Source organism: Nymphalis io, chromosome 8 (assembly GCF_905147045.1).
Source record: "Nymphalis io chromosome 8, ilAglIoxx1.1, whole genome shotgun sequence".
Classification (NCBI taxonomy): Eukaryota; Metazoa; Arthropoda; class Insecta; order Lepidoptera; family Nymphalidae; genus Nymphalis; species Nymphalis io.
Window position 1 is genome coordinate 2480515 of NC_065895.1, and position 22867 is coordinate 2503381.

Below are 22867 nucleotides of genomic sequence, written 5' to 3' on the forward strand. Positions count from 1 at the left end.
TTTTATCATTTGTCAATGTAAATAAAATCATTTTTTAATAAATTACACTTATGCATTTTTAATATTAAATAATTTGATTGTAATCTGTTACCATTAAATACAAAAATGGCTACTATTAATACAAGACCGAAGTCTCCGACTCGAACTGAAGCAATTGCTAAAGCGCTGCGACCAGGTCCAGTCTATAACACAGGAGTACTTTTAGGTATTATAATAGTCCTACGATATTTGTAATCAAATATTTCTTTATTGGTTTTTCTTGATAATATCGTAATATATATTCCACTTAAAATATGTCAATATAATTGTTTAACATACTAATAATATATTTATTAAATTTAACTTAAAATTAGTAATTATATATAATGATTAATGACCTTTTTTTTATTTCATTATCTACGATATTTTAAATTAAACTCAATTAGGTATGTACAAAAGTAGTTAAAATATTAAGTGTCATTTTAATATTATCAGGGAATTGGGTAGAAGATAGGATTGAATGCCCTAAAAGAGGTACACTGTATTTTCCACCTGCAGAAAAAATTGATTATGAAAAGTTGAAACCTGAATCCAGACAACCTGAGTTTCGGATTAACAAATTAAATAGTTTACAGGTCTATGAAAATTTTATTAAGAGTATATTTGGTTTGAAGACGCTACAGCGAAGGAAAATCAATGATTTCTTATATTTAGTTGTATATATTTATGATATAAATATTTCACGCTGCCGAATAGTTTAACCACGTAATTAATTAAATTGTGTTCGGATAAAACCTTAATAGCGTATTTCTCACAATCAGAGATTTTCTATAAAAAAATCTATATCACAATTAAACTATTTGTTTATTAAATTATTTATCCAGTAATTTCGGTAGATACTTTTAAAATTACCATCCAAATGTTTCAATGTCGCTTTCAATGCCTACGTTCTCATACCCAATGGGACGGCTATCCAAGACTACCAGAGAGTAGAGGCTTTATGTGTTTTCCGAGGCATGGGATCGTAAACAACTCCAACCTATACTACGTACTAGAAAAAAATTCTTGAACTTCACCGTGCAAAGTCCAAATCTGATTTTAACCTAATGATAAGAGCTCGGAATCGTCAGGTACAAGCTAGCTACTTAACCAATGAATATTCCAAAATAAACATTATACAATAATAATATGAATAATATTTATTGTGATTTTATATTCATTGCATATATTAAAGTAAGTTTTTTAAGAATACTAAAATTTCGTATTTAAAAATAAAGAAGTCATTTTAAGTAGTCTAGTTAAAAATATTGTCTTGTCTTGTTGGTCTTCAGTTTGTTGTCTGCTTTTCCTTAACAGGGGAATGTGCGTTCAATAATCAAGCATGATAGCCACGACTCATGCGGTAATTTTGCTACTACAACAGACTTAGTGTATAATGTTCTACCTAAGCCACTGTGTGGACCAATTATGCGCTATTACAAAAGAAGTGCCCACCAGTTTTATCCACAACCGGATCTCACAAAATGCTTCGTATGTATTTTCTAATTATATTTATTTGAGAAAGTATTGCTGTTTTTAATTATTAATATTTGTAATCATGTTTATTATCATCTAAAAAAATAAACAGGGAAATGTAACAGAATGGGGCTTAAAAAATAGTTTGGAATATGAATGGGCATGCACTGATGTCTCTGATTATTCGTCAACTCTTTACGAAGATACATACTTTCCTCCTTTGCCTAATCAATACCTACAGAGCTGTGAAAGAAAAGCGCGAAATTCGTAAGTTGCAGCTTATGCTTTTAAATGTCTTCTTCACACACTAATAGACTCAGTTTATTTAGCTTAAGCAGTTATATTAGACTTGTGAAGTTTGGAATCACTTTCTCAACATTAAATAGTATTCTTCGCCGATTCCACTACTATCAATTTAAGTCAGACTTAATTATTTTTTTTACTACTTTCCGCCCGCGTTTAATGGGGAAGGTTTTATGCACTTCTCTGTTCCCCTGACGTTTCAATTTACATTCAAATGCAGACTAGCATGATGGACACTTCCACATTTATAATTAGTAAGGATAGTAAAGAGTTAGGACTTTGTATAATTAAGGACCAAATGGATCTTTACAATTTTGAATGTTTGTTAGTATTTAAGAAAATAAAATAAACTTTGATGTTCATATTTTTTTATTTCAGGAGCTTCACAAAAAGTTTTCACTATAAGATGACAAAATCAAAACAATGATAACATCAAGAATCATTTTTTTTTTCACTTTTTGCAAAAATTACTAGTCTTTTAATATCACATTTTGTTCGAGACAGGACAGTGACGTCCATATAAAAATTGTAACAATACAATAATTCTTAATGCTTTCATATCGCCGTCACCTGGCACCAACACGAGATCAGCAAATGGACTTACAACTAACTTCACTCAATAATTACAACTAATAACCACTTAAAAACTAATGCATGTGATATAACTTAACAAGATTTCTTAACATAATGGCAGTTTATGAAATTTTAGTAAAAACCATCGAAGAATAAAAATAAAAGCATAAAAGTCGTTAGTCAATGAGAACGGCTACGTCAATCTGACTAGCAGTTGAGCGTTAACGAGACGTGAAAGAATTGTCTTGAGGCAATTTGATCAGTCTAGACCCACCAGGGGCTTTAAACATACTGTTTGGTACATAATGCTGCTGCGTAAAGACATTCTGCGATACAAAAGTCTGCTGAGCAAATCTTGGTTGAGGTATTTGAACGTGACTATTATATTGCAATTGAGGAAATACTGGTGTACTTATTGGCGTAAAACTCGGGGGTGGATGGGTGTTGAAATGATTCACGTTACAATTCTGGAAACGGTCGAGAAGTAACGTCGATTTTTCCGGTTCCCCACAAATCGATTCTTCGCGTGATGGAGGATGGGAGAAGAGGTTACGTTGATTCATGCTCGATGCTTGCGACTCAAACCCGGAACTCTGACTAGACGAGCGACTACCATTAACATTGAATATCTGTCGCTCGCCTTCGGCTCCCCAATATCCACCGGCGACCCAGGAAGTGCCGTGGCCTAGTTTACTAGGGGATATTAGAGGTCGAGCACGGTTTAAGGGAGTAGGAGCTACGAAATTAGGTGATGCAGTGAATTTACGCAAGGCAAACACTGGATTCATTTTGGAACTCTTCTTTTTAGGACTACTTATACACAAGGAACTTATACTTTCATCTAAATCGGAATCTGAATCATCTTTCATATTCTTTTGATATTTATTGAATGACGGTTTTATGAAAACAGAATCTGAAAGTGGGTTTGGACTGTTTGACATTACAGAGTTTACACAAAATGTTGAATTTAATTTAGGTTTGCTCCAAATTATGTCATTTCTTGGTGTAAATGACCTGCCATTGATCAGACTGTTGTTTAACGGACTAGTAGTTTCATTAGAGGATTCTGTGAAGTTATTTAAACCAAATTTACAGAGTGATACATCATCGTCAGTATCCAAAGAAATATTATCTTCTTCATCAATAAACTTTTTTGGAGAACCATTTGCTAAATTCTTCAGTTTCTTTGGTGTGATATTTTTTCTTGTAATCATTTTAACAGTCTTATTGTTTAAGTTTCTATATACAAGCAACACTGCCAGAGTGCTTGATAACTGAAATAATAGAAAAAAAATAATAATTACATTTTAAATAAAAACAATAAAAAACTGTTCTCCCTCATATTTGAATATACTTACTTTTATTAAGCTCATTATGACTGGATCTTTAGTTATATATACATGCCCTATGGAAGTTACTACAAATATGGACCACAAAAGGTCAATAATTATGCTATATTTTGTCTTGTTAATATTCCAAAAATGTCCAATAATCTGTATAAAACACACAAAGCTCCCTAAAGATTTTTGTGTCAAATCATTTAGTCCAGAGTTAAAGCTTGTAAATATGTCTTTATCTATGACATTCATTATGTCAATAAATTGATTCTCTAAAGATGGGAATATGAGTAATGTCTTCATTTTAACAATAGAAATAATTCTTTCTATGAAACTGTCAAATATAACTTTTATATTATATACTGTATTCGATAACTTCCTATGTTTCAAAGCATTTTCGTAGCATTCAATCACTACCAAAATTACAAGTATTCCTGCTATTAATCTAGATGTTGCATTGATTACATTTTTAATTAATACATTTTGCTTCAATTCTTTAACATTACTTTTTTCTAACGTCCTTTTTTCTAAAAGTTTAGAACCCAAAAGGGTTTCTTTTTCTTTATGTAATTTCATTTGCAGTACTTTTTTGCAAGAGCTACATAATTTGTAAGCTTTTTCCAATTGTGTTCTGTAAATGAAAAATTAGTATGTAAAAAAAATCCACGTTTGGTAGTCTTCTATAATTATTTATGTTGCCATTAGTTTTACTTAAAATGATTTGATAAGATAAGCTAACAAGTAACATAATGAGATAAATTTCACCTTATAATTAATTTACTTTACTTTTAAATGAAATTTTATAATTTATACTTATAAATATCTGCTTTTTACTACTAAGTTTATTTAAAAAAATATATACATAATAAAAAATCATCATGATTACCTGTACATATCAATTTCATCATCATATCTATTTTCATTCATAGGAACAAAATTTGCAAGTTGTGTCACCTTGAGCTGTTGGTTTATATTACACATTTTACAGAGGCCATTTTTAGGCGGGCTCCTTTGGAAAAATTTCGGGCTTTTAGAAACATATTCACTTGATGTACTTAAGACTTTATTGTAGTCACCGTCCTTTAAAATATATATTGATTCATATCAATAATAATTTAAGACAGTAGATTAAGATTGACGTTTATATTTTATGAAAGAAAAAATTACCTTTGTAAAACCATTGTACTGATCGCATTTTGGACAAGTCCAACTATTACGGTCGTTGTACTTTACCCAAAAGTTTCTATTACAGAACCAACAGTTTACTCTCCAAGGCAGCGTTGACCTAATCAGAGAAATTTTGGTATTACAAGATTTTTATCAGGCGGGAAAGTATTATAACCTATGCTAAAACTTACCGCAAATTACAAAGAAGTTTTAATAGTAATAATGTACACAATATTGCAGGTATTGTAATCAGTGCGTATTCCATTATATAAGGAAATTCCATTTTTGGTCAAGTTTTGTTATATATTTTATAAAATCATATTTCTATTTCTTAACCTAAAAATACACGACACCCACCCACCATCACTACAACGTCACAGATTAGTAATAATTTAATTCATATTATACCTAACTTCAGTTCTTAGATTATTTTTATTTATCATTGTAAAGTATTTCTAGCATATTATTAAACAAATATTTGGACAAATTATATGCAAAAAAAAAAAAACAAAAAAAAAAATAGAACTTTTATTCACAAGTTAGAATCTAATGTTATTAATGTCGAACTGTCAAAGTCACAAGCACATGTTTTGGGTCTGGGATTTGTTTGGTTTTTCCGCTTGCATGAGCCTCGGTTCACACACATTAAATAGATTTCTGTGTTTTTGGACCCATTTTATATATTATTCTCTGAAATAGATAATGATAGAAATAGTTGTCAATTCAAAAATAGTTTTCAATGGTTTTTTGCAACAAAATTTTGTTTTACTAATATGACAAGTAATCTTGTATGTCTTGTCGAACTTAAATAAAACATTACTTTTCCTGCTCTTACAGTGATATCGCGATATATTTGACGTTTCTGCATTTATAGGTTATGATAGATTTTTTTAGTTTTCAAATTTTCTCCAAAACCGTGCATTGCTACCGGATATAAAAGCCAATCCTATTTTTTAGCTAAATAAAAGCGAAGAAAATTACAATTCAATTACTATACATAAATAACTATAAAAATGCATTCTAACAAAGATATATTGTTTTTATGCAACTTTGATATCCAATTTAATGATTTTGGTAAGTTTTATTATTATAATAATTGGTAAAAACATAAGAGCAGACATCAGTATTAAAAAAAATCTTCTTCAATTTTAGATTCAATACTAATAAAAAATCTTTGGTCCGGACATTGGGTAATTGAAGATTCAGAATTATTCAAACAGGTCATTAGTGATGGGATGGATATAGATGCATTAGAAAAACACATTAAAAGTGGACATTATGATAATAGTACCTTAGAAAAAATATTGCAAATGGCTATTAGCACATTTTTAACATTTTGTGACCAAAACTGGAATCCACATCCTGATGAATTCAATTTAGAACAGTATTTTGGTATTGATTGGCCTAAGGATATTGATGCATCTACTTATTTACAGAGGGATTCAGAACCTTTGTATACTAATATCTTATATCCAGAGCTATTGTATCTTTCATCAAACATTTTTGCAGCACTTTTTTCGCTTGATCAGAGTCTGGTAAGCTTAAGAAAATATCAATTTTTGTGTAAAGAAAGGAAAACTAATCCTTCTAATGTTATTGGATAATCACCAATCATGTTTATTCGGTTTGTTCACATTTTATAGGCAAAGGTAACTTGGCAGTGCAGTCTAGTAATGACCTTTGAATATTTAATTATCATAGTAATTACTTTACAATAAATATAATTGAACACAAAATACTCCAGTTTTTAAACTAGGGTAGAAAAGAGGGCGAAAAAAGAAATTTAAATATATGTTCTTATGAATGGAATAAAATTAGTTTTATAACATCGAATTAAAATCAAATACAATGATGTTAAATTTTTAGTATAATACCCAAATAATGTCATAAACTTTAAACCTAAAATTGTAACAGTTAACACATTTTTTAGTGCAACTCTTATTTTTATTATATGTTTTCAGCTTAGTCTATGGTGGTGCTTCCGAAGCAAAGTTACTCACCAAAGAGCTCTAGAAGATACAAGTGCTACTCTTTATAATGAAATTGAACTATTAATAGCAAAGCTATACAATGAGTCACAGGCTTTGGAAAATAACAGACTAAAAATCCTTTTGTATTTGGAGATAGCACAAGCCTATTTAATGTATGGGAGAGTGCAAAAAGTAGACGAATATCTGATAAAAGCTAGAGAGCTGGCTGGTTTGAAATTGGAATTAACAGGTATAATAATTACAAATTAAGAATAAATAAACTTTGGTCGAATCTAGATCTTTCTCTAACTGCTTAGTGGGTTTGGTTGTGTAAAACGAAAGTGTGACTTTATTTTGAAGTAAATTATTTATATTAACATTTCTAAGGAAATTAAACTTAAACATTATACTATTTGTGATATATAATATATATAAATATTTTTGCTCTATTCGTTCATTCAGTTTGAAGTAATTTTGTGTATATTTTATAAATAATGTATTGTGAATTAACCAGGTTTTTTTTCTGTTATTATTATTTGTTTATTGCATGTTATATTTTATTTTTAAAAACGAACATAAATAAATCGATTGCATTACATAATTTAAATTATAAAAACACACATCAATTTTATTTTGTTTTATATTTTGCAACAAATTGGTAATACTTTTGTTTTTTTAGAATTTCATTTATTGTTTGTAAAAACATGCAGTTCTGACTTTTCACACGGTCATTTAAAGTGGGCAAAACTGAGGCTAATCTTGTATATACAATAGGTTTTAATATAATACAATAAAGTAAAGGTCACAAACACCCTTGAACCTTTACAATTGCGTCGCGAGATAGCAGCACTGAGCGCTTTCTATCGACTGTACCACGGCGAGTGCTCTGAGGAATTATTCTCTCTAATTCCTGCTTCCCCCTTCCTTCTTAAGTCCACGCGAGCTGGTTCTCGATGTCACCGCCTAACTGTGACATCAATTCCATCGCGCACAAAGAAATTTGGCAACTCCTTTGTTTGTCGCACTACCAAAAAATGGAATTCCTTACCAGCTCACGTGTTCCCCTCCTCTTACAACCCGGGTTCCTTCAAACGAGGCGTGAAGAGGCATCTTGCGGGCCGGCAAGGCGGGGACGGCTAGTACAGAACATTCTTCCCGACTGTGCTGGCTGTCGTCGCGTTTGGACTCTACTACCACTTACCATCAGATGGAGTAAAGTCATTTGCCATCCCGGTGCATATAAAAAAAAAAACCTCCGAAACACGCAATTTTTATGTATATTGTGCATAAAAGTTTTATGTATATTGGTTTAGTAGTTTTTCAGTCAAGCATTACAAAAAAAATCTGCTCATTTATAACTATTGTCATAGTTTATGAACAAATCCAAACACCAAGTAAATATGTTAAATAAATCTATGCCTTAAATAGTATGACAGATTGGTTAAATCATTTTCTCTTATGAAAATTAAGAACACACACATTTTATAATCATAAATCTTAACAGTATGACCCAATATTGCAGGAATTTTGGGAAAGCGTACAAAATTTCAACAAGATGCTAAGGCACAACTTGCATTATACAGTAAATTAGATGAAGAATTGGAGCGCCCATCAGCGGAACAAAGTCATGGAAGTTCAGATCTGCCACCAGAAATTGAGCTGCAGGATGATGTCAGGCTAAACAAAATTCAATTTAATGAAAACATATTGCAGGCTGAACTGCCCAGTTTGGAACAGACCCTTTGCCTATTGACTGTGTTAGTAAATTCTTCTTTTTTTGATGGAACTGCATTAGGCAGTTGTGGAATATGTGAATTAACTTGTGATTAAAAATGTGACTTAACTGATGATTTTGGGTTCAAACCCAGGAAAGTGCCAGTGATTTATGTATATAAGATATGGTTAAATGTTTTATTTTCAGTCAGTATCTCCAAAAGTCTCAACCCAAGGATGATCTGATGACTGAAGAATTGCAACCATATATTGAAACAGTTCTGTCACAAAAGAAAGGACCCTGGTCTACACGAGTAGCCGCTCTGTTGATAAGATGTAAACTGGAGGCAAACCACAAGAGAACTGTTGAACGAGCCATGATGCAGTGTGAGACAATTGTCAATGATAAATCCGGTGTTTGTAACACCAGCAGGTAATAATATTATGGAATTTTGAATAACATAATTAATAATATGTCTTGTTACCAGTGGTACTTAGTGGCAAATTGACCAGCAGTTTGAGTAGTCTAGTAGTAAATTCAGTGATTTGGGCTTGAAAGCGTAAAATACACCCAGAGTTACTTTAATTCATTTGCATATCATCTTATACTTCAAATTTAATTATCAAAAATGAACCTTTGTAGATAGAATTTGGATGAAAGCATTTGTTTGGTCTAACAGGACGAGGTCTCGTAATGATGCTCATGAAATAATTTCTTAGTGGTATTATTTTTTTCATCAGGCTGTCTTACCTATGGGCGACAGGTCTAGCTCCAGCCTGGAACTGGAAGCAGCAGCTGGCAGACTTGTACTTAAGCTTGGGTCTCGTCAAGGCAGCCCTCGAGGAATATTTGAAGTTGCAGCTATGGGAGGATGTCATTGTGTGCTACACTATGTTACAATTAAGACATAAGGTATTCGTTCAATAATCATTTATACATATATATTTTATGAAATAGGTAGGTGGACTGGCAAATGGTCCACCTGATGGTAAGTGGTGGTATGTGGCAATGTAAGAAATATTAACTACACTGGCTCGCTCACTCTTCAAAGTGGAACACAACCATACTGAATATTACTGTTCGACGGTACTTACGTATGGGCTTGAACAAAGCCCAAGCACCAAGTGAAGCTACCACTGATTTGTAATGTTAATTTTACGTAAAGCGGCTTAAAATGTAAACTAAGGGAACCGTCAAGATACTCAATAGTTAATCTATCAAAATTTAAACAACATAGATATATTTTAAAACCACGTATTTAGTTCAGTGTCTCAGTTGGACTTGTTACAATTAATTAAATCTAAAAATCAATTTCATGCCGATAATTATATACAACTATTTATATTTAACATAATTAATATATATTTCTGAAAATAATATATATTCAGATGAAATTCTTACACATGTTTACCAACCTACATAGTGGAATAAGTTACATCCCTTCTTCTCTAGGGTACAAGCCAGCAGCAGGATATTTATTTTACTTTTTTTTTTATTTTTATTTCAGGCAGCGGAAATAATACAGCAACAGATTGACATCAAACCAACGGTGAAATTGTTCTGCCTCCTTGGAGACGCTACAGGTTATATACTTTTGTTATTCGTTAACGATACACATTACGTTAAAATAATATTTAGTTACTAAATAATATCGAAATAGGTGTGTTTAAACCCAAAACAAACAAACTCACTTTCGTATTTATATTTGACCGGTGGTAGGGCCTTGTGCAAGCTCGTCTGGGTAGGTACCACCCACTCATCAGATATTCTACCGCAAAACAGCAGTACTTAGTATTGTTGTGTTCCGGTTTGAAAAGTAAGTGAGCCAGTGTAATTACAGGCACAAATAAACATCTTAGTTCCCAAGGCTGGTGGCGCATTGGCGATGTAAGCGGTGGTTAACATTTCTTGCAATGCCAATGCCTATGGGCGTTGGTGACCACTTATCATCAGGTGCCCGTCCGCCTTCCTTTTCTATAAAAAAAAAGCTAGGGTTGCCAGTACAAAATATAACATCGCACCTATATAGTCTATAACTTTTAAATTAAAAAATTTGTTACTTTTATAGTCGTTGATAAGAATATCAAATCATTAATTAATAAAGATTATTTTCTGTATAAATAATAATCATCAGTTTTTATTGTACTGTGATGAATTACGTTTTATATGTAGATGACGTAAACTACTACGCTAAGGCCTGGGAGTTTTCCAACTTCAAAAGCAGCAGAGCCCAAAGACATTGGGGTAACTACCTCTTCGATCACAAGAAGTATGATGAGTGTATACCGCATTATGAAAAATCGGTTGAAATTAATTCCATACAAGAGACTATATGGTTGAGGTTGGGGTAAGTTTCCGACGGGCATTTTTAGCCTCTATTTTTTTATTTAACATTAAATTGTGTGTATCACAATTAGTAGGATTCTCCTCTCAGTGTATGACGTAATTTATTAGATATCTTATTGCAAAAGATATTAAGAGATGCTTAATGCTATTTAAATCTGTTTTAACTCTAATCGTTATAAATATAACATTATTATTTTTTTAGTTTCGCAGCTCTAGAGATGGAAAATTGGGAACTGTCAGCTAAAGCATATCGAAGGTATACATATTTGCAGCCAAATACGTTTGAAGCTTGGAATAATTTAGCGAAAGTGTACGTGAAACAGGGTGATAAGAATCGCGCGTACAGGGCGTTAATGGAAGCCTTGAGATTCAATTATGATAATTGGAAGGTCAGTTAATCATTATTCGTTGCTTTAATGATTCCCTTACGTTAAAATGTGACGTAACAACGGTTAATTGAAATCTATCGATATTAATTTGTAAAATTTCACTCGTTAGGAGTGTTCGCGTAATCGCTCATCTTATCAAACATTTCATATATACGCAAATATTACAAACACGTTATCCACATATGAATTGAAACAAATAATGCTAATTACAAAAAAAAAATTTTTTATTGAAACGAACATCAAAGTGAAAATTTTACTTTGTGAATATTTTCTTTTTTTATTATTTATTTGCAAAAATAGGACCTCAAGTAAAAAACTAAACGTCGGTAGGACAGTTTGGGCTAGGTAGTCGTAATCCGCGGGGGTAAACCTTAGTAAATTTCCTTGAGCAACATCATCTATACGCAATGAATACTTTTTCAAAAAGCGTCATTCAAGGAAATGGACTTGGGCTAGCCCGGATGGCCGGACGAGAAATGAGATCGACTACATAATTAGCTCGCATAAGTCAAATATAACAGACGTATCCGTTTTAAGTCGCTTTAAAACTAATAGCGACCATCGTCTAGTGAGAGCCACGTTCAGGTATAACCTTCCCAAAGAAAGAGCCAAACTGCTTAAAACATTTAGCTCAAAATATGGTAGGGATAGTTACAAACTCTTACAAAATGAGTTTCAACTGGAACTCAAAAACTCTTTCGAAGGGCTTATAGAAGAGAACCGGAATGTCGACTCATTGAACGACTTGCTGTGCACAGTACTGACGAAGACCACGAAGAGACACATAGGGGGAAAGAAGCCACATAAAGAGGCGAAATTAACATCTCATACGCTCTCTCTCCTATCCCAAAGAAGGGAATTGAAGACTGGTATAACATCAGATCAGAGAGAGATTAATAAGGCTATAAAGCAGGCAATCCGTAATGACTTAAGAAATTTTAACACCAGAACTATTGCAAAAACCATCCAAGACAATAGGGGCCCGAAAGTTTATAGAAAAAAAACTTAGCTTGGGCATGAGGGAAATAAACAAGCTGACGGATCATGCCGGCAATATTGTGTCTGATCGTGACCAAATTATAAAGATCGTCGAAGAGTTTTACAGGGACCTGTATACCTCAAAAATACCGCAATCGATACAAGATGCGATGGACCCCAGAGCAGCGCCAGGAGAGCGAATCGAAAAAGGCGAATTACCTCATATAACACCAGATGAAGTAGAGCATACGCTAAGCAAAATGAAAAAAGGTAAAGCCTCTGGTGAGGACGGGGTGCATGTCGAAATGTTGCAGGCAGGTGGAAAACCTATACTTGAAGTCCTTGTAAAACTTTTTAACGAAATTCTCCTACAGGGTTCTACACCCGGTCAATGGAAGAATGCGATTGTCACGATACTTTATAAGAAAGGCGACAAAACAAAACTGACAAACTACCGTCCAATAAGCCTTCTCTCTCAGGTCTACAAACTGTTCGCTAAAGTCCTGTGCCACCGACTCGCTAACACCCTCGACGAATACCAACCTATCGAGCAAGCTGGCTTCCGGAGTAGATACTCAACTATGGACCACATCCATACTGTCAAGCAGCTAATGGAGAAGTGCAATGAGTATAACCGACCCCTGTGCTTTGCCTTCGTTGATTACGAGAAGGCTTTCGACAGTGTCGAACATTGGGCCGTGTTTCAATCTTTCCATCGCTGCGGTATTGACAAGCGATACGTAGATATCCTCCGAGAGCTGTACAAATTCGCGACTATGCAGGTGCGCATGCACAAAAACACCAACCTCGTGTCTGTTGACAGAGGGGTCCGACAAGGCGATAACGTCTCGCCGAAACTCTTCAACACCGTCTTAGAAGATCTGTTGAAGACGCTGGGTTGGAGGGAGAGAGGTATCAATATAAACGGAACACGCATGACGCACCTTAGGTTCGCGGACGACTTGATTCTTGTCGCCGAGAGCACCAAAGAACTTCAACTTATGCTAGCAGATCTGCAAAAAGTTTCACTGAGGATCGGTCTGAGGATGAACATGTCCAAGACCAAAATCTTGACTAATCGCCACATACGTGCACCTTACATATTCGTAGGTAAGGACACCGTACAGGTGGTCAGCGATTATATCTATCTTGGACATTGTTTATCATTTGATCAGAAATCTCAAATACAGGAGATCGAACGGCGCATTGGATTAGGGTGCGCTGCTTTTGGAAAGCTCGAAGATACGTTGACATCCAAACTCCCACAATGCCTCAAGACCAAGGTGTTTAACCAATGTGTCTTGCATAGGCAAGACACATTGGTTAAACACCTTGGTCTTGGTGAGTATAGACTCACCTACGGTGCTGAAACATGGACGCTTACTAAGCATAACATGCACAAAATAAAAGTGGCACAAAGGGGATGGAGCGTGCTATGCTAGGCATTATCCTCGTTGATCGTGTACCAAACGCAGAAATCCGACGAAAGACGAAAGTCGAAGATATTGGGAAGCGTATCACGAGGTTAAAGTGGAGATGGGATGGACACTGGGCCAGACGAGAAGACGGAAGGTGGACTAAAGTCGTTACGGAGTGGTGGCCTAGAGAAGCAAAAAGGCCAGTGAGCAGACCACCCGCCCGATGGTCAGACGATTTTAGGAAGATGGCGGGTGCTCAATGGATGCGACTAGCCCAGGACCGGGAGAACTGGCGCGCCTGTGAGGAGGCCTATGTCCAGCAGTGGATTAATGTGGGCTGAATATGACGATGATATGATGAATATTTTCTCTTATTAGTTTTGAGATAGAAATATTATGTAGTATATGTGTATATATGTGTGATGTGATGTGACACTATCTACTGTTATAATAATTTATATCTACAATCGGTGAAAAAAATATTGATTTATTAATAAAAAAATAGTAAGAAATATCGTTTTCACTCAATTGTTTGTATACTATTAAATAAGGTATTTGTAATAAAATTTTCATTATATTTTTTAGCTCTGGGAAAATGTAATAATAGTTAGCACTGACACGGGACATTTCGAGGATGTTTTACGAGGCTGTCATAGAATACTCGACATTAAAGGCAAATTCGAAGACGTAGAAGTACTTACATTGCTCGCAAAGGCAATTGTTGAAGACAGAAAGGATGCTGATGGAAACAGTGCTGCCAGGTGAAAAACTTACCACTTTATTCATATTCTTGTAAAATACTCGCAAAAGGATGTATTTATAAAAACATAAGCCCCACTTTAAAATCGCAAGTGTGTTTATTTTTTAATTTACAGCCTTAAAAGTTAAGGCTAAAGATAAATGTTTCTCATTATGACGCTTATAAAATATAAGGAAAAAATTTTCATATTTTTATAAATGATATTATGCTCAAATAGTAGTATTCTCAATGATTATTATATAAATTATTTATCTTTAGCTGATCTACGTTGAAGCGATGAGAGTAAATTTTCAAGGTCGAATTTGAGTGCAATGTTTTTAATGTAAAATGGTGTAAATTTTTTTTGTTTTTATATCCTTATGTAGGTTAAGAAAACGAACTCTCGAGTTGTTCGGACGAATAACATCGATACATCAAAATAAACCAGAAATATGGCAACTGTACGCTGACATAAGTCCGACGTATTTGCTGAAGGGACAGAGACTATTGAAAGCGTATAAAGGATTTACTCAGGTAAAGAAATGCCGCCATATTTGTAAAGTTTTTAAATATTTCATGAAGCAAAGACTAGCTAGGTGATAAAAAGAAGAATATTTAAGGCAAATTATAAATATTATATTATTTAATATAGGTAGCCGATTCAGCTATACTTACATAATTTCTAAATATTTCTATTTCATTTTCATGCGTGAGACTAATTGACTAGTTGGAAATTGAATCAGTGACATGAAATTAAAAAAAAAAAACATTTTTTTAATTTATTGTATAAAAACATAATCCTATTCAGCCTCTATTTCCTAGCTTATAATTGCAATAACTTTTGCGTTTGTGCACTATAATATGACCTTCACAATTAGCCCATCAATGTAAGCATTATTGTCACTTGTAAACTGATTTATACTTATTTTTTTAGAGTGGTAATTGGACTAATAGCCCCGATACATGTATGAAGGTAATGAAATTGACAGAACTCCTTCTAGAATACAGTTTAAAAGCAAGAAAGGAAGCTGAAGACAAGGACGTACTCCAAGCAAATCAACAGCTATCGTCAGCACGGTTAACTGGTCAGGCAGTAATAAGAGCCGCAGAAAAACAAGATTGGTCCGAAACTCCTGAAACTCAGGCTCTACTTACAGTGTTAAAGGAATTGTTTAATAATGTTACAGAATATATGAAATCTATAATGTAAATTTTATTTTATTTCTGTTTCGTCTTTTAAGTTATACTTTTAATGTTTGTTGAAAGTCCGCACCTCACTCTTCTAATCCAATCCGTCGGCCATCCGATTCAACCGATCTGTTACTGATAATTTCTTATCAGAAAACCCCTTTATTAGCTTCGACCCCAAGCATCATAAATAATAATCAGTTTTTTCCATGAGAGGTGCTGAAGTACAATCCAATTAACACTGGTTGCGGTATAGTCCTCTAAGACTACACTACAGAATAACCTGTAATAAAGATAATACCCATATCCCTTTGAGATACTTTATACAATTACAGTGTATTAAGTATAGTGTGTATAAGTTAAGTATAGTGTGTATAAGTTAAGTATAGTGTGTATAAGTTATGTATAGTGTGTATAAGTTAAGTATAGTGTGTATAAGTTAAGTATAGTGTGTATAAGTAATGGGTACGAGTGTAGGGATTTACATTTGATTTTAGGGCTTTGTGCAAGCTCGTCTGGGTAGGTACCACCCACTCATCAAATATTCTACCGCAAAACAGCAATACTTGATATTGTTGTGTTCCGGTTTGAAGGGTGAGTGAGCCAGTGTAATTACAGGCACAAGGGACATAAAATCTTAATTCCCAAGGTTGGTGGCGCATTGGCTATAAGTGATGGTTGACATTTCTTACAATGCAAATGTCTAAGGGCGTTTGGTGACCACTTACCATCAGGTGGCCCATATGCTCGTCCACCTTCCTATTCTATAAAAAAAAAAAGTACCGAGATGGCCCAGTGGTAAGAACGCGTGAATCTTAACCGATGATCTTGGAATCAAACCCGGACAAGGACCACTGAATTTTTCATGTGCTTAATTTGTGATTATAATTCATCTCGTACTTTACGGTGAAGGAAAACATCGTGAGGAAACCTGCATGTGTCTAATTACTCTGAAATTCTGCCACATGTGTATTCCACCAACCCGCATTGGAGCAGCGTGGTGGAATAAGCTTCTCCTCAAAAAGAGGAGAGGAGGCCTTTAGCCCAGCAGTGGGACAATTACAGGCTGTTACGGAGAAAATGTAATTCAACGTTTTATTAGAGTTGGCATTAGAAATTCGCATCTCGAATTTGAAGTTGATAAGGGTTGTTATTTATAGGGGTTAATTTCTCTTTCAAATCGGTTTTTTTTTCATAATCATTATTATATATGTACCTTAAGACATATATAAGAACAATATCACGACAAAAAGTGTAATTAGGATTACTTAAATCTTAGAAGATATCTCTATCAGAAACCCTTGCGTAGATGGAAATTGAGAAAATGTAATTCAACGTTTTATTAGAGTTGGCATTAGAAATTCGCATCTCGAATTTGAAGTTGATAAGGGTTGTTATTTATAGGGGTTAATTTCTCTTTCAAATCGCTTTTTTTTTCATAATCATTATTATATATGTACCTTAAGACATATATAAGAACAATATCACGACAAAAAGTGTAATTAGGATTACTTAAATCTTAGAAGATATCTCTATCAGAAACCCTTGCGTAGATGGAAATTATTTGCAGAAAATAAGAGATCTAGTTATAGCGTTATAACAAAAAGTAATAATTTTATAACAAAATAGTTGGAAAAAGTTGATAGTAATTATTTTACTTTTATAAATAAATGGCAAAAACGGAACGCACTATGATATGACGTTTATCGATGTCAATGAAAATGAAAAGGGGAGTAATTATGTATGTAGCTGTATGTAGATGGAAACTCATCGTAAACAAATTAAATTATAATGAAAAGTGTATTGTAAATATTTAATTAACGCTTAAAAATGGCGACCGCCAACGAAGAAGAAATTTTAGAAGGCTTTCTTTGTCCAATTTGCAAAGCAGATTTGAAATCACCGACTCAACTTACGAGCCATTTCGAAAGCCTTCATCAGGAAGAACAAGATGTATTAAAGTCGCTAAAGGATATATTTGGTAAAGCAAAGAAAATTATACTTAACACAGACGATACGGATTTAAAAGAAACATTCGACCGCGCATTAAAGCTGAATTCTCAAGACTATTATCCGTTTGAAGAGCAAACAATAGGTGTGTCTAGAAGCTCTACTGATTATTTTAGAGCTGTGCGGTCAGCAAGATTAGAGAGATATGCTACAGAAACTAATAAGTTATTAATAAGACTGGATAAGTTAGTATGTAACATGCCTAGTGAGCCGAGCCAACGAAAACTGCATGAACAGGAAGTAAGTAATTTTTCTTCATGTTAATTGTCATACTACTATTTACTGATTTGCATAAATAGAGAATTATTATAATTATTAATATAAATTAACATCACTATTTATAGTTTTTATTTCATAACTAAAATTCCATATCTTATTCATAATCAAAAATTAATTCAAGATTAGTAATTGATTAGAAACATATTCATTGTGATTATTTTTATAATTTAATTATGAGATTGTTAAAAATTGGACTCCACTATTTTATTTGTATAATATTTGTGCAATTACTTATTTGGTTGTCTAAGATATAAGATAAAAGAAAATGTTATGATTTAATACTCTAATTTAATTTTAAAAAATTGGTGTTTAATTTTTCTAGGTTGTTCCATGGTTAGATGGTTCATCGGTAAAGCTTTGCCCGAACTGTGCTAAAGCATTTAATTTAACAAGAAGAAAACACCATTGCAGATTATGTGGGTCTATTTTATGTCATGATTGCTCCGTGTTCTTGGACTTGAACATAGCAAGTGAGTAACAATTTATCAAATTCTAGAACAATCAAGTTGACCACATCATAGTGTAACTGGAATATTTGGAGTATAGGTTTTTATTATTAGGATGAGCATATGGGCCACCAGAAGGTAAGTGGTCACCAATGCCCATAGACATTGGCATTGTAAGAAATGTTAACCATCACTTACATCGCCAATGCACCACTAACCTTGGGAACTAAGATGTTATGTCCCTTGTGCCTGTAATTACAATTTATATAATAATAATTAATTTATTAGTTATGTTATTTTTTTATTTCCTTTTATTTAATTGTATGTATTTCTAATGTTATTTATTTCTTTTAAAAGATTTAATATTATGATTATATGTAGCATATATTTACTAAATTGTTACTGTAAATAATGTTATTTTAGAAGCAATTGTTGATCCATCCAGACCGCAGACATCTCAAGCTGAGGAATTAAATGAGAAGAATGGTCTGCGTCTTTGTGAACACTGTTATTATCTAATTGAGTTACGTAAGCAAGTGCAAGAGAACAGAAATGCTAAAACTGTTCTGATGACTGCCTACGAACAGATGAGGAGTTTGATGGATCAGGCTAAGCCAGCAGTTGCCATGTATGAAAAGGTAAAACAATACCTCTATTTTATAACTTTTTTTAACAACACGAAAAAAATTTGCTTAACTATTTAATTGGTAATTCATATGAAACTTTTAGCGTGCAATTTATATAAACATTTTCAAGTTATATGAGTTTATAGTTATATAAATTACAAAACAAATAATTTACTTAATTTGGTTTTAGATGTGTCAAAGTCTATTTGACGGAGAAACAACATACAACCTCTCAGACGTGAATGCAATGCGTGGACGCATTGGAAAACTCGCGGAAGGTATTGATTTACTCAGCAAACAGATAGCAGCCTTCCCCGTGGAACCAGCAACGAGACAGGCAAAATTACAGACTGCTATTAGGCAGGCAGCCTCGCATTATATAAAGGTAATTTATTAAACAAGAACTTACTATGTACTTTGTATATTATATTACCATATTTATAATATGGTATTCATATAAATAAAGACAATTCTGTTTAAAAATGTGTTAAATTTATTTAAATGTCAAGTATTAAACATTTCTTTTAATTACATTTCTTGTGCTAATTTTATATTTTATTATAATTCTAGGAAGATCTCTTATCACTCCGTAAGTTACCAACCGAGGCACAGATAGATGAGGTGCGTAGGCAAAGGTACGAACGCGCGCAGAAACAGATACAACTGGAAAGAGAGAGAACGGAGAGAGAGAGACAGAGACGGGGCGAAGAGGCGGAGACTAGTGGAAATCGAGTGGAAGGCCCCGCCCACGACGACGACAACCCTCTTTTGGAACAAATGAATATTATACGAGGCTACATAAAAGAAGCTAGAAAAGAATTGAGATTTGAAGAGGTAAGACTATTTGTCTTTTTTTTTTTAATGTAACTTCTCTAACTATACACTATTGTACTGTACTGTGTGTGTGTGTACTAGAACATTACTGTCGAAGCCGGAAAATATTAAGAGTAAAGTTTTAGACAATACAACCATACGAGATAGGCAATTGACGTTTCTAAAAAAAATGTAGACAACAAAAAGTATTCCATAATATTTTCCTTGAGCATTATATGTTCTAAATTTAAACTAAACGTTAAAAAAAGTCTAATGCTACTAGCATTAGACTTTTTTTAACGTTTAGCTTTGCTAGAGCGTTTTGCGTTCGAAATTTTTAATTAGAAGCAAAAAAGTATTTTCTTAGAATGTTTCAGGAGCGTTTCATTTTTTAAATTAAATTTAGCTTTTTGTTTATATGCCAGCCAGTAAATGTAATGTGATGCGTATTCTATATTCAAATGTCATTTGAATATTACCGCGAATTTTTGATTACGCCTTAAACAATACTAGTGCAGTATTATTTACGAAGAAATTAAATATTACTCTCTGTGATAAAATAATCGTTCCTACAGACTCTGGGCTACTACAGACGGGTTTATTGACAAAAAAAGGATCTTGGGATTTGTTGCCTTATAATCTAGCCACTGGACCAGAGAGGCAGTCACCCATAAATACAACTTAAAAATAATTCGTCAGGCTATGAACACAGCAAGACAAAATAATGTAAATTTTTAATGATGATAATTAGTATTTATTATTTTGAATGTGTACCCATTGTCTGTAGAGCGCATTCGACTTTATTTATTGCGCCGCGTATCTTACACTTACCATAGATTAGTACGTATTCACGTTAGAAACCTTTACGCAAGTGCGTGACGTGAAATGACAACTTTATAATACACGTATATTGGATACTTAAATTATTACAATCCTTTAAATATCAAACTTTTGCTATACATAATCTTTTAAGTTGTTGGCTGTTATTTGACTAACAATAGTTGTTTTCAACAGCGGTTATAGATGTATATAGTAGCTTCAAACCAAAACAATGTCTGCCAAGGGAAAAAATCTAGGTTAATATTAAAAAACGAAAAATAAAACAGCCAATAAGATAATGGAGCCACTCGGTGGTAGGGCTTTGTAAGCCCACAACGGTAAAAAGGGTAAATGGCAAGGGTAGGTACCACCTACTCAGATGTTCTACCGCCAAACAGTAATATTTAGTATTGCTGTATTCCGGTTTAAAGAGCGCGTGAGCCAGTGTGACATAACATCTTAGTTCCCAGGGTTGGTGGCGCATAGGTGATGTAAGGATCGGTTAATATCCAATGTATATGGGCGGTGGTAACTACTTACCATCAGGTGGTCCATTTGTCAATCCAGCTACCTATTTCTTATAAATATAGATAAATGTATGGAAATATAGTTACTGCAATATATAAAGCAACAGTGTTTATATAAATATGAGTGTTTGCTTATTAACTTATAAAATAAATGTATTTTGTTTTAGGTGGCGATATTAGAAACGAATCTTAAGGAATTAAAGAAGGAATACCAGTTTCAAATGCTCTCAAACAAGTCCTAGTCATTCCGTTACATGTCATTTAATTTATATTATATTACAAGAACGTTTTGTATTTAAATTATTAAATTTCTTGTAAATGCAAGAATAAAGAATCGGAAGTTGCAGTTTTTTCTTTTATTTAATACTAGCTAATCGTTCCTCGCATGATACGTTTTACAATTGCTTTAATATGTTTTCATATAAACAAACATTACATACATAATAATAATAATGTCCTCCAGACCGATTTCGGCCCCTGCGGCCAATCTCAAGAGAGATTGGCCGCCGCTCAAGAGAGTCAACTGCGCAGGACATATTATAGTGAACAAGTGTGTGTGCAAACACAGGTGCACTCCCTATACGGAATAGGAAACTCTCATAATCCGATGGGACGGCAATCCGACTCGACCGGAAAGAGTTCAGGCGCAGGACCAACGGCTTTACGTGCTTTCAGACTTCCAAACTCCGGGCTGCTACTGAGAATTTTCTTAACAACAGAAAACCCAATAACTTTTTATTGGCCCGACCTGGGAATTGAACCCACTAGACCAACGAGGCATACATACATGCAATAAGTATCGAGCCAAGCGATTAATACTTTTATCATGCGTTTATTCAAATATATTGTCAACACAAAACTCACACGCAGAACACGTCCGTGAAATGTCGGTAAGTGATATGCGACATTGACTTTAATAATTATAAAATTTAAAGGATACGTGCGTCAAAATAGCGTATCAACGAGAGTCGGTTTCAACTTTTCTCAAGCAAGATGTAAAGTGAGCCCATACAGAATAGTACTACTGGTCGAAATTTCAAAATTTATTTGTGGTTGTTTATTTTGATAAGCCTTAAAATACTGCGCGACAAAAGAATTGAACTAAATTTATCTTTTATTTTATCTATCTTGTAATATAAATGTTCACTGTAGCTTATCTATAAAAGATGCATGCTGTCACTTTTTTATTGACCTTATATATTTGATAGAATAATTCTATTGGTACCTAAATTTGGCATAAATCTCGAAAAACAATTAAACAAAAGCTCTCTCATAGGGTCCGTTCACACAGACCGGCTCGGAGAGGAGAGCAGATTTTTATCACGTTGGAAACAGTGTTTTGAGTGATTGTAGTAAAGTTTATTTTTGCATTTGCACCTTTTTTGTCATTAAAAATGCCTGAACGCGCTTCGTGTGAAGTAATAAAAGGAGCCGACCGGCTCCGCTTGCGTGCTCTTTCTCGCTCGCACCCGCTTTCAGATCTCTTCCAGCCGGTCGATGTGAAATAGTTGGCGGCTCCGCTCCGGCCAATTCCAAGCGTATACGACCCGGTCTGTGTGAAAAGAAAAAAGCAGGCCGATGCTCTCCGAGCCGGTCTGTGTGAACGGACCCATAATGTGACATTTGGTCTATATATTAGAAGTAACTTGTTAAGTATGTAGAAGCATACATACTCGTATTATTAATTTTTAACCACTCAAAATATTTTTTTAGCATATCATCGATATCTCA

General features: G+C 33.7%; 3 protein-coding genes across 3 annotated transcripts; 2 read left to right on the forward strand and 1 right to left on the reverse strand.

Moving 5' to 3' along the window:
- Positions 1 to 41: 41 nt before the first annotated feature.
- LOC126770251 (uncharacterized) lies at positions 42 to 2433 on the forward strand. The gene is made up of 5 exons (XM_050489534.1): positions 42 to 205; positions 475 to 614; positions 1336 to 1509; positions 1607 to 1761; positions 2176 to 2433. Exons 1-5 carry the CDS (start codon positions 106 to 108, stop codon positions 2222 to 2224), a joined length of 618 nt encoding a protein of 205 aa, XP_050345491.1. The 5' UTR covers positions 42 to 105; the 3' UTR covers positions 2225 to 2433.
- LOC126770179 (uncharacterized) lies at positions 2164 to 5240 on the reverse strand. Its single transcript, XM_050489418.1, has 5 exons — positions 5066 to 5240; positions 4875 to 4992; positions 4594 to 4787; positions 3729 to 4338; positions 2164 to 3644 (listed from the first exon to the last, which is right to left on the reverse strand). Exons 1-5 carry the CDS (start codon positions 5155 to 5157, stop codon positions 2592 to 2594), a joined length of 2067 nt encoding a protein of 688 aa, XP_050345375.1. The 5' UTR covers positions 5158 to 5240; the 3' UTR covers positions 2164 to 2591.
- A 244-nt stretch (positions 5241 to 5484) lies between these two features.
- On the forward strand, positions 5485 to 21482 carry LOC126770381 (tetratricopeptide repeat protein 27-like). Its single transcript, XM_050489779.1, has 18 exons — positions 5485 to 5948; positions 6027 to 6409; positions 6836 to 7094; positions 8367 to 8601; positions 8766 to 8990; positions 9299 to 9470; positions 10066 to 10141; positions 10731 to 10905; positions 11107 to 11293; positions 14275 to 14450; positions 14815 to 14962; positions 15363 to 15634; positions 17437 to 17866; positions 18228 to 18375; positions 18775 to 18989; positions 19168 to 19362; positions 19548 to 19811; positions 21304 to 21482. The coding sequence occupies exons 1-18, from the start codon at positions 5888 to 5890 to the stop codon at positions 21376 to 21378; spliced, it is 3696 nt and encodes a 1231-aa protein (XP_050345736.1). The 5' UTR covers positions 5485 to 5887; the 3' UTR covers positions 21379 to 21482.
- The last annotated feature ends 1385 nt before the right edge of the window (positions 21483 to 22867 follow it).

Bases quoted from the DNA above. Each gene is read 5' to 3' on its own strand.
- LOC126770251 (XM_050489534.1), top strand. From the start codon at position 106: ATGGCTACTATTAATACAAGACCGAAGTCTCCGACTCGAACTGAAGCA. The intron at 206-474 runs GTATTATAATAG...TAATATTATCAG, and splicing joins TAACACAGGAGTACTTTTAG to GGAATTGGGTAGAAGATAGG. The intron at 615-1,335 runs GTCTATGAAAAT...TTTCCTTAACAG, and splicing joins ACAAATTAAATAGTTTACAG to GGGAATGTGCGTTCAATAAT.
- LOC126770179 (XM_050489418.1), bottom strand. From the start codon at position 5,157: ATGGAATTTCCTTATATAATGGAATACGCACTGATTACAATACCTGCA. The intron at 4,339-4,593 runs GTAATCATGATG...TTTCATTTACAG, and splicing joins GATGAAATTGATATGTACAG to AACACAATTGGAAAAAGCTT. The intron at 3,645-3,728 runs GTAAGTATATTC...CTATTATTTCAG, and splicing joins TCATAATGAGCTTAATAAAA to TTATCAAGCACTCTGGCAGT.
- LOC126770381 (XM_050489779.1), top strand. From the start codon at position 5,888: ATGCATTCTAACAAAGATATATTGTTTTTATGCAACTTTGATATCCAA. The intron at 5,949-6,026 runs GTAAGTTTTATT...CTTCAATTTTAG, and splicing joins TATCCAATTTAATGATTTTG to ATTCAATACTAATAAAAAAT. The intron at 14,451-14,814 runs GTGAAAAACTTA...ATCCTTATGTAG, and splicing joins GATGGAAACAGTGCTGCCAG to GTTAAGAAAACGAACTCTCG.